The 12,373-nt window shown below is 37.5% G+C and overlaps 1 protein-coding gene across 1 annotated transcript in view; it reads left to right on the top strand.

Moving 5' to 3' along the window:
• The window catches only part of LOC130014014 (tyrosine-protein kinase-like otk), a 57,729-nt gene that overhangs the window by 20,186 nt on the left and 25,170 nt on the right, over positions 1–12,373 (top strand). The window contains exon 4 of the mRNA XM_056102767.1: positions 10,974–11,117. Coding sequence (XP_055958742.1) covers positions 10,974–11,117 — 144 coding nt within the window. The remainder of the gene's footprint in view (positions 1–10,973; positions 11,118–12,373) is intronic.

The following is a 12,373-nucleotide window of genomic DNA, read 5'->3' as shown; positions in this document are numbered from 1 at the left end:
CTCACACGCGTGCGCGTTCGCGAGATCTTCAATTTCAACAGATAGTGGCAGTGGAGTGACATTAACTTTATTTGTGTATTCATTTCTGTGTTGTTTCATATGTGGATTATTATAAGGATGTCTATATATAAGGTTCGTTACAACTTATTTAATTTTCATATATATATATGTATTGATGTGTGAATTATCTCCCTTCACAGTAAGCTTTATTATATTTTTATTTACTTAAGTAAGTTTAGATTTACTAGGTACCGGTAATTACTATATTAATTAGAATATATATAAATATAATATTTTCTGCTAGGTATATTCAGTAAACCTTTATTATTTGAACTCAAGTTCTATTTAGTGAAAATTAGAGAGCATTTGAAATTTTGGGTACATAAAACTTTGGCCATTTTGTTCACATTTTCAACTTCCTGTTGACATATTTATTTATAGCTACTTCCTGTTAACCTACATTAGATACTTCCTGTCCTGTTCACCTACATTTAGCAACTTCCTGTTTACCCATTTTATTCACTTCCTGTAAGTTTGCATACATATTTGTTTTAAAATAAAAAACATTCTACATTTACATTAGGAAATAAACGTTAGTACACACTACAAACATTCAATAAATTTATACTATACTTATAAATTGGTGTTTTAAAATTAGTGATTGTTTTCAGAATTAATTGTGTTTTTCAGAATTAGTATTTTGTTTTCAGACTTTGTAAATTTAATTTTGGTCTTTACTTTCAATTTGTGGATTTTGATTTTCAGATTTTGGATTTTGATTTTCAGATTTTGGATTTTGATTTTCAGATTTTGGATTTTGACTTTTGAAATTGTAACTTCGAAAACTTTTCAGTATTTGAAATTGTGTTTGAGGTCAAAGGTTTTGTTTACATTTGAGTTCATTATCGATTGAAAGTTTTGTGTATTGAAGTTTGGGTTTGGTGTATTGAAGTTTGGACTTTAGGTTGTGGGAATTTATTTTCATGTTTTGATTTTCAGCATTTTTGTTGTGTTGATATTTCATCATCGTCTATTTTGTTTCGACTTTTCATTTTGTACTTAAACATTTGAAAAGTATATTTTCTTGTATTTATATGGAAGTTTTTGTCTTCTGAAGTATATATTCCACTCTGATCTGTATTTTTTTCCGTCTTCATTTCCGTCTTATACCACTGCACTTAATCACTAACTAACAACCTGCACTTATATATTTATTTGATTTATATTGAGGGTTGGGATTGAATATTGATGTCATTATTGAATAGTGTTTTGATTTGATTGTGGGATTTATTTGTCAGTTTAGTATTTCGAATTTTGTTTCGAAATTATTTTCAGTTTATACCGTTTTGATTTCATTGTGTTTTGTTGTTCTTAGTTGGTCGTTTGATTATCAACTGATGTATTTTACAGTGTGTACTATTAGCGAACAGATCCAGCATTAGTGTTTGTCGTTTCCTGATTCCAGTTTTAGTGTACTTCATACTTCAGGGAACAACGTGTTGTATTTTTATTTGGATTGCATGTATCTTCATATTTTGCGTTTTAGATTTTGATAACTTTGTGTTTTGCGTAAATATGGCAACAGGTGGAACTCGCGAGAATCCTGATAACTCATTGTCGGAACAGGAAAAACAGAATTTAATCGACGCATTTTCAAATATGGGTGTTAAGCCGAAAACAGAATCGCCAGAACACTTGATTGACTGAATGTTTGGATATCTGAAGTCACAGGGTAGGATTAAAGACGAAACACCTGAAGAACGAGTAGAACATCAACAAGATCAACTACCAACAAATTCATCACCACCAGCCGCAGACAGATTTAAGTTTGTTCCACAGCTGCCCAGAGTATCTACTTTCTCAGGAGATCCAACGACGAAGGGTGATACGTCATTTGATCTTTGGAGATTCGAAGTATTGAGTTAAATGAAGGACAGACAGCATTCATCAGATTCAATCAAGTTAGCGGTCATGAAATCTCTGAAAGGGGAAGCTGCTAGAGTGTCAATGCGACTGGGACACAGTGTTTCAACAAGAACTTTGTTAGATAAGCTACAGAGCAGATTTGGAGAAGTTGAACAAGGCCAGTGTCTTCTTTCACAGTTTTACTCTGCTACCCAAGCACCTGGTGAGTCAGTTTCGAAGTGGGCCTGCAGAATCGAAGATTTATTGGATAAAGCCAAAGAAGAAGGTGAGGTTGACATCGAGACATTCGATACCAAGCTGAAATCATAGTTCTGGAGCGGTTTACACCAAGATTTAAAAGACAGATCAGCTCACAAGTTTGACAGAATTATGGATTTTGATGATCTGCTAAGGGAAGTGCGCCGAATAGAACGGGATACTGCCGTAGCCTCATCGCCTACTCCTGCTAAGCCTCCTACCAGATCACACATGAAGATGGTACAGCAACCTGCAGAGGACGATTTGAGAACACTAGTGACTACTTTAACTGCGTCAGTGCAATCGCTACAGAAAGAGATGAAGGAGATGAAAAAGGAGAAGGAAAGACCATCAACATCATCATTTTTACCTTCTCAGGCATCAACACCACTACCACCACGTCATACTCCATCACGAATGTCTACGCAGCGCCAACCTGTACCCGACAATTTCCGCTGTTACAGATGTGGACAACAGGGTCATATTGCTTTGGGTTGCCGGATGATTTTGCCTGGTGATTTAAACTAGGAAATGTCTCTGTCGAGGGACAGCCAGATGACATTTGTAGTTCCAGTCCCAAGAAAGTTATTGGACACAGCAACACGACTGGTATAGAGATAAACGATAGAGTGTGTTCCTCCTTATTGGAATAAGGGTCTACCATCTCAACGGTGTGTCAGTCGTTTTACGAGAAATATATACAGTCAGAAGATTGCGTGATGATTCCACTGGACCAGTTGCTTCTGATTGAAAGTGCCGGTGGCCATAGTTTACCATACCTAGGATGTATTTCAGTTACAGTCAAGATTCCCAGTTTAGAGTCAGAAGCCATCGACTGTTTGTTTCTTCTGGTTCCAGATACGTCGTTCCATGCTACAACACCAGCTCTTGTAGGAACCAATGTGCTTAAGCCCATGCTGAATCAACTTCTAGCAGTTCATGGCCACAACTACCTCAACCAGTCAGTGTTGCCGGAAATTTGGAATTTTACTTTTAGATGCATGCAAGTGCAGGAGAAACAATTGGATGGAAAAGTTGGAGTTGTAAGGTGCTCAGAAGAATTACCAATAAGGCTGGGCTGTAACAGATCAGTGTGTCTTGTGGGAAAGATCAAGGATTTGAATTTAAACCATCGGCAACGTTTGATTTTCCAGAATTCACCCGATTCCCTGATATCGACTTCGATTGAAGTGACGCCTACCGTTTTGGAGGTATATCCAGGGGAAGAGGAGAAAGAAGTTATCGTTCGTGTGTCAAATCTATCCTTGTCACCAGTGAGAATTTACCCACACAGTATCCTTTGTGAACTTCAAGTAGTAGACCTAGTTCGGAAGACGTCAGTGAATAGTGTTTTGCCATCATGTAACACAGACACCCAACTACTGGTACTTTCCTTGATCAGATGGACTTTGCTTCTTCAGCGTTGACTTCTGACCAACTCCATTCCTTCCAGAACTACTTACTTGGATGGTCGTCTATCTTTTCGCAGAGTGATAATGATATAGGAAGCATAAGCCTGGTGAAACATGAGATCAACCTGACTGATAATGTTCCTTTTAAACAACCACATCGAAGAATACCACCTGGGATGTACGAATAAGTGAAAGACCACCTTCAAGATTTGATGGAAGCGGGAATAATCAGGAAGAGTCATAGCCCTTACGCATCACCAATAGTGTTGGCAAGAAAGAAAGATTCATCACTACGTATGTGCGTCGATTACAGAATGCTGAATAAGAAGACCATACGTGATGCCTATGCTTTACCCCGCATCGAGGAAATGTTAGACAACTTAGCCGGTTCCAACTACTTTAGTGTTGTTGATATGAAGAGTGGTTACCATCAGGTCAGCATTGAGGAAGCAGATATTCCTAAAACAGCTTTTACTGTCGGACCTCTAGGATTTTACGAGTACCAGAGACTTCCTTTTGGGCTAACGAACGCACCAGCCACGTATCAACGACTTATGCAAGATTGCCTGGGAGACCTTGATTGGAAGATCTGTGCTATTTTCATCGACGATCTTATTATCTTCAGTAAGACGTATGAGGAGCACCTTGACAGGTTATCTAAAGTGTTTGAGAAGCTGAAAGAACATGGCATCAAGTTATCACCGAAAAAATGTGAGTTCTTTAAGGAGAAAGTGAAGTATCTCGGCCATATTGTGTCTGAAGATGGTGTTTGCACAGACCCAAAGAAGACCGATAAAGTTGAATCTTGGCCAGCTCCTACCAATGTTGATGAACTTCGTAGATTCCTTGGATTTGTAGGATATTACCGAAGATTTATTAAGGATTTTTCGAAGATTGCCAAACCACTAAATGATCTGTTAGTTGGAGGTCCAACTAAAAAGAAGAGGGGGAGAAGAGTACAGGAGAAGGAAAAGAAAGAATGGAAATGGGAGAAAGAACAACAAGCGGCATTTGAGAGGTTAAGAACATCATTAGTGGAGCCACCAGTTCTTGCGTATGCTGATTTTTCAAAGCCTTTTATTTTACACACAGATGCCAGTGGTTTAGGACTTGGAGCAGTACTCTACCAGGAACATAATGGCTTAGAGAAGTTGATTGCCTATGCCAGTAGAAGTCTGAACCGGTCGGAACGTAACTACCCAGCACACAAACTGGAATTTTTGGCATTAAAGTGGTTTGTAACAGAGAAATTCCACCAATATCTGTTCAACAACTATTTTACAGTCTACACTGATAACAACCCTCTCACATACATCCTTACAACAGCAAAGTTGGATGCCACAGGACATCGTTGGTTAGCTGCCCTCACCAACTATAACTTCAACATACGATACCGAGCTGGAAAGAAGAACATGGATGCTGATGCTTTGAGTCGGAATATGAAAGGAGATTTCATAGAAGTCAACCAGGATGTGGTAGAAGCCATAAAGAACATCGACTTGGACGATGGCTACATTCAGACTGTGAGCATGTCTCATCAGGTGGTACCAGATATTCTAAACATCACCACACCTTTAGCAAGTGTCGCAGAGTGGCAGAAGAACCAACATCAGGATCCCTTACTGTTTCAGTTGTGTCAACATATAGAGCATGGAAGACCTGCTAATCACACTCCTACATCTCCAGAAGAAGCTGCACTTTACCGCGAATTTGAACACTTCGTTCTCAAGTCAGGTATTTTATACAAGCGTGCTACTGTAGCAGGAGAGGAAATACTTCAGCTGGTTTTACCTAAAGCCTATAGAAAGTCAGCCATGGAAGGGGTACACGACGAACTAGGACACCAAGGCAGGGATCGTACCATCAGTTTGGCAAGAGAACGGTTTTATTGGCCCAAGATGACAGCGATGATAGAGAGCTACGTTCAGAATTGTCCACGCTGCATCCGAAGAAAGAGTTTACCATCTACATGCCCCTTGACCAACATTACCTCCAGTCAGCCACTTGAACTAGTCTGCATGGATTATATGTGCGTAGAAGAGTCGAAAGGAGGCTACGACAGTATCCTTGTCATCACTGACCATTTTACCAAGTATACTCAGGCAGTTCCAGTTCGAAACACCACCGCCAAGACAACGGCTAAAGTGTTCTTTGATTATTTCATTGTGCACTACGGGATTCCTCAACGAATACACAGTGACCAAGGTCAACAGTTTGAGGGAAAAGTGATCAAAGAATTATGCCAGCTGACTGGGATGGAGAAATCTAGAACAACACCGTATCATCCACAAGGGAATGGCCAATGTGAGCGTTTCAATCGGACTTTGCTCAACATGTTAGGTACTCTACATCCTGAGCAGAAGTCTGATTGGAAGTCTTACGTTGCGCCGCTGATTCATGCCTACAATTGTACCAGACACTCTTCAACAGGGTATTCTCCGTATGAGTTAATGTTTGGTAAGAAGCCAATATTAGCTGTTGATGTTATGCTCGGACTCGTACGGGATAAAGAGGCCGCTAAGAGCTATCATTCATACGTTGAATCCCTGAAGGAGAGACTGGAACATGCGTATTTAACTGCCTCAGCCCTTGTGGATAATATGCACCAGAACCAACAAGATAAATACAACTTGAGAGCTAGAACAAACACCCTGGAGCCTGGCGATACCGTTTTAGTTAGGCGATTGGCATTTAAGGAAGGAAGGCATAAGATTGCTGATAAGTGGGAGGATAAGCCATACAAGATCCTCAGAAGACCCAATCAAGACATTCCGGTGTACGAGTTGCAGGAATTAGGTGGAAACAGAAAGAGAACTCTACACCGTAACCACCTTTTGCCAATCAGCAGTCTTCCAGCCATCGAACCAATCCATCGTGGTCCAACACCAAAGCCGAGAAAATTGCAACCACCAAAGGTGACAGAAATCACAGAACCGGAAGAGGCAGAAAGTGACGAGGAGGAGCTTGTTTATCTGGTGGAAAGTGCAGATTTCCTGCACCCAGCTAGCCCACCAGAGTTACAGGTCACAGAGGATGTGGTGGAATCTGAGCTTGATAATTCACATCAAGATGATGCAGACAGGCCTGATGCGTCAGCCTCAGATTCAGAGACATCGGAGGAATCACACTTGCCAGAAGATCCTACTCCTAGAAGATCAGGAAGAGAGAGAAGACAACCAGCCCGGTATAACGACTACGTCATGTCGCAGCAACAACCAGTAGCTTCTACTCCACAGTTTCGTGCGGATTTGGCGAAGTCTCTTCTACCAACGGATTTCATGAGTTTGTCACCTGATCGGTTACAAGTTGTTTTAAATTCATTACCATCTTTGTGTAAGAGTCTGTTCCCGGATGTGTTTTACTAGTTTGATGGTTTAGATTTAAATGTTAGGGACAACATTTTCCCAAAGGGAGGGAGTATGTGGTAGAGTGATTTTATTTAGTTTATGGGTATTTTAATATGATCACAATACTAATGTAATTTTAAGTAATATGTCACACATCAATGCATCTTTAAACTATCCTGTTCTGTACACTCTTCTAACCAGTGAGTTCGAGTTCATCATCTGGTCACTAGGATTCAATTTTCACCTTTGACCCAAAGGTTTCTTGGATTTGTATTTCCTATCTCCTTGGTCACTTACTTATAGAATCTTGTAGTGTGAGGTTGAATATTTCATTCAACCTTGGTAGTGATTTTATATTTAAAGTTTCAATAGTTATAATAATAGTTTCATTTATTTGTATCAATTGTGTGTATTTGGTATTGGAAGAATTATTATCTACAGATTTATTGTTTACAGTTTAAAGACAGAGCTATAAGGTACTTCACCTTGTTTCCAGACTCTGGTTACTTTATTAAAAACCCCTTCATGGGGTTTTTATTATAAGGTAATAAATTGCTGTTTTACTGAACCCTTGGTGTGGTTATTTACTTAATATTTGACCCCCTACAACATTATGATGCGAAGAATACAGATACTCGAACCGAGATCAAGCGTGTCGCCGCCATCTTGGATACGGTACGTTTTCAAATAGACGATTACACAAAACTTACGGCTAATAATTCTAGACGTTGGAAAACTAAATTGAATCAAAACTTTTGGGATTTAATACAAGCTACATAGAGGAATATTACATTGTCGAAAATTTCAACTATATATTTTTATTTTCGACGCAATAAAGCAAAGAAGACGACCATATATCCAAAGAAAGGCAGAAATGTTAAAGGGCTAATCCCGGTATTTTTGGGAGAATAAAACTGCCTAATTTTTTTGTTAAAATCCCTTTAATTCCTCTATCTAAGGGACGAGCAACTAACTCAATATTTTTGATAAGTTTTCAAACAACTTAAACCCGTCAGTCTTCATCTAGAAATGGAGACCGGTGTCCCAAGCTGTATTATGCGGTGTCTGGATAAAACTCAACTTTTATTTTATAAAAATAATGTGTAGGTGAAATTTGCCTTTCGTTATCAAGTAGAGCACATGGGCCATTCACTATATAGACCACTCAAGGAACGGGAATCGATTATCAGGTCACCCAACGAAAAAACCTGACACAAATTCTTAAAAGGGTTACGTGTCCAGATAAGCAGTTTTGACGTTCATGTCCAAACGACTCAATATTTTGGGCTAGAATTTTGAGAGAAGGTAAATACACCATTCCTCTATATTTTGGCGCTTAAATTTCATACGTACACCGACTTTTATTTTTGAGACTCTCTTGAAATCGGGATAGTCCCTTTAAAATGCCGATAGCGATGAAGTGACCGTTACTTGGGGTGATATTTCTTTTTAAAAGTTATATTTACATTTATTTTGATCATGCTGCCAACGTGAGGGACTATATTTGTGTTCTATTTTTAAAAAAAAATAATTTGGGGATACTTGTTCACGTTATTTTACCATTATGACAGAGAAAACTCATAATTTTAGTGGAACTGACTTTTCAATGTTATTTATAGTAATATTATTTCTACTTTGTAAAATTGAATTTTATATCATTGGAAAGAACACGACAATCTGTACATTTTTGTAACAGGGTATTTCTATGTATAGAAAATATTTTTTTAGTTATTTGCAATTTTGTAGAGGGTATTAGGATTAACAATAATCCACTAATTGGCTTAGGAAATGGGCCCTGCTGATTTAATTAGCTTAGGAGTAGGGTAGCTAATCTTTTAATTGGCTCAGCGTTAAATGGGTTAACAGAATGTAATTATTCATATGGGTATTTCCCTCAATGACGTTTGAGTAAACTGGTGGTTACATATAACATTAGTATTTATAATAGTAACCATATAAGGCCACCCCTCACTCTTATGTCTTTACTTTGGATGGTTCTCTATATGGATGGGGTGCTCACTCCAATGATATTCACGCCTATGGGCTTTGGAATAGTTCAGAATCTCAATAAATTATCTTGAACTGCTGACAGTTTTCTATGGATTTAGATCATTGTGTAGCAATTTATTTTTTTGAAATAAGCAAACAAATTTGGTACTGGTGTGCTTCTAGAAATATTTATTTACCGGTATCTGCTAAATATATAAGTATACCTTATAGCAAAGCCGATGCATTATCTTCAGATGTTAGGAAGTCTTCTCAACTTCTTGTATCTCATCTTACACTCATTCAATTCGTCCAATTTCCACATCTGCATCTTTTAATTCTGGTTGCTCTAATACAATCTTAAAACAGCATCATGGAACAACTATAAGTTTTTTACAAGTTCTACAATAGATCTACAGAAAATAATGCAATTTTTTTAATTATAGGGATAAATCTTAACAGCTTATTTGTTTTCTCTCAACCACGGCGCGATGGATTAGAATGATTATATGAATATATATGGCTCGAGGATTTACATACCCTCCCTTTAAGTGCCCCCCCCCCTTCCCCAGCGCTATATATGGTTGCTAACAAAACTTTAAAAAGGCAACTAGTGCCGAATCTTACCTCTTATTTATAGTCAGGCGGATGTTGATACACTACTGCACATGTAATTGTGTAATTTTTAGACATTAAATGTTGAGTTAGTATACATATTTATTTAGGTCAATGAGAAATATGCAATATAAATCCTCGAGCACTCGGGCTATATATATTCATATAATTCTTCTCATCCATCGAGCTCATGGGCGCTCGGATCAGAGGGAAATTTTTAGATGAACATATACTGGGTTCAATTGGCTCAAAAATACAAGTATTCATATGTTTCTTACGTAGTACTACCGACAATCTCGGGATAGGCCAAAATTTGGGTCTATATCTATTACTTTGTACGTCCTGGAACACTACAAAATCCAGAAAATATACAGTTGCACCAAATTTATTTTGGTTTATGGCCAAGTAGTGTGCAAACCCCGCCACTCACCTGCAATCTGATTGCAGATTCGTAATATACACTAAAGGTTATATAAGACTGAAAAATTTGAGCCCTACACCTTCTCTAGAAAGGTTAAAACAAGATTCTGAAAATCGGGAAAATTATTGATATATATTTTGTTTCGAAAACTTATTGGTAATTCATAAAACTCAAATGCCCGTATCTCAGTCAATTTTCAAGCTACAGCTCACAAATTTTGCACAGTTTCTACTCTTACAAAAACATATATTGTTTTCCAGATTTTTCCAATAGGATCGACTTCCCATCCCTGGTCCACTTGGCATGGAATGACCCATGAATTCAAAACTGTGCTGTCTGAATTGTAATTAAAACAGATTTGTGCTGACCAATTACATCTGTGTTGAAATCACTGCACTGGCTTGGTGTCTCGGGCAAGAACCAAATTCAGACTTCTTTCTGTAACTTATTGAAAAATGGAACTGCAATCCATTCCAACTCTGAGCCAATTCAAATCCCATCTGTTCAGACTCTATGATGAGATATCAACATGTACTGTGCTATACAAACCACTCTATGGATCAATTGAAAATAGAGTAAACAATAAAGTGGGGAACCCCTTGGGACTACATCTTATCGTTAATGCCATCAGGTGCGAACGTTCTTAAAGTGTGAATCCATTTGAATTCATTGGCTTCCTTACGGCATCGTTTTTGCCGTTATCTGGGTCAGTCTTAAAAAGCTCTATAATTTTAATCATAACATTTCTACTTGTATGTTTATCTAAGTTGAAGTGTAGTGCGACCGGCTTTGGCCTGTTGTGTCTAATAGCTGCATAGTGTTCCTTTATTTGTTTTGAAAAGACACGTTTGCTTTCTCCTACGTACGTATTGTTTTTTGGAGGAGCATGTTAATAGGTAGACTATATTTCTACTTATTGAAAATAGTCCTTTCTGATTCTGATTAAAATAGTAACTGTATTGAATTTACAGATATCTTTTGTATTAAATTATTATTCCACCTTATCTATGTAGAGTTTTTTTTATGTAGAACCACCAAAGCCACCGGGCAAGATGGAAAGTAATAACATACCTATTATAGTTGGAAGTGTTGTTGTTGTATTGCTGGTAATTGGTATTATTGTTGTGGTGATATGCTGTTGTAGAAAGGGATACTGTTATTGTTGTAGAAAGGGTAAGTTATAGTAGTATTATTGGTATATTGCTGGTATTATAACTGTTATTGTTGTGGTGATATAATGTAGAAAGGGTAAGTTATAGAAGTATTATTGGTATATTGATGGTATTATAACTGTTATTAGTGTGGTATACCGTAGAAAGGGTAAGTTATAGTAGTATTATTGATATATTGATGGTATTATAACTGTTATTGTTGTGGTGATATACTGTAGAAAGGGTAAGTTATAGTAGTATTATTGGTATATTGATGGTATTATAACTGTTATTGTTGTGGTTATATACCGTAGAAAGGGTAAGTTATAGAAGTATTATTGATATATTGATGGTATTATAACTGTTATTGTTGTGGTGATATACTGTAGAAAGGGTAAGTTATAGAAGTGTTATTGATATATTGATGGTATTATAACTGTTATTGTTGTGGTGATATACTGTAGAAAGGGTAAGTTATAGAAGTGTTATTGGTGATTATTGTAATTATAACTGTTATTAGTGTGGTATACCGTAGAAAGGGTACGTTATAGTAGTATTATTGATATATTGCTGGCTACTGGTGAGAGCCAGAATAAAATTTAAAATTCTCGTCAACACCTACAAATCAGTAATAACCAAAACAGCTCCTAATTATATGGTGGAAATGTTTAATGTTTACACCACTGGCTGAACTAATCTTCGTTCAGGACGTGACAAAACCCTACTTGCTGTTCTACGCTTTCAGGGCCAGGTGGGTGAGTTTTCATTTTCCGTTAGGGGTGCCAAACTTTGGAATGAACTACCCAGAAACATCAGAGAGTGTACCCAACTATCTCAGTTTAAATCTAAACTGAAGACTCATCTGTTTAATAACTCATATAAATAGAATCATGTGCCTACCATTGTACAGTGTAGATATGACTGTACGGCGCTTAGAAATAACTATTGTTATAATGTAGCGCTTTAAAAATAAAATTATAATAATAATTATAACTGAAGAGCCCCGGGGAAGAACGCTCTAATTCACTCTTTCAACGAACCCCAGTTTATGGCGCCATCTGGTCGCAAATTGTATAAGCTTTCTGTGGCACAATCGATTTCAGGTAAAAACGATCGGAGTCACATCGAACCAAGGCCTTTCTGAAATGGCCTCTCGGACAAATACGTCCATCGTACCCTTTATGTGACCTTGGTTGAAATGTGGACGTCAGTTGTTGTACTGGTAATTATGATTCGTATTAAACATCATTTTGAAGTTGTAATTAAACCCACTCATTG

This window comes from Patella vulgata, chromosome 8 (genome assembly GCF_932274485.2).
Source record: "Patella vulgata chromosome 8, xgPatVulg1.2, whole genome shotgun sequence".
NCBI classification, from domain to species: Eukaryota; Metazoa; Mollusca; class Gastropoda; family Patellidae; genus Patella; species Patella vulgata.
This window is presented reverse-complemented; position numbering and strand designations above follow the sequence as displayed.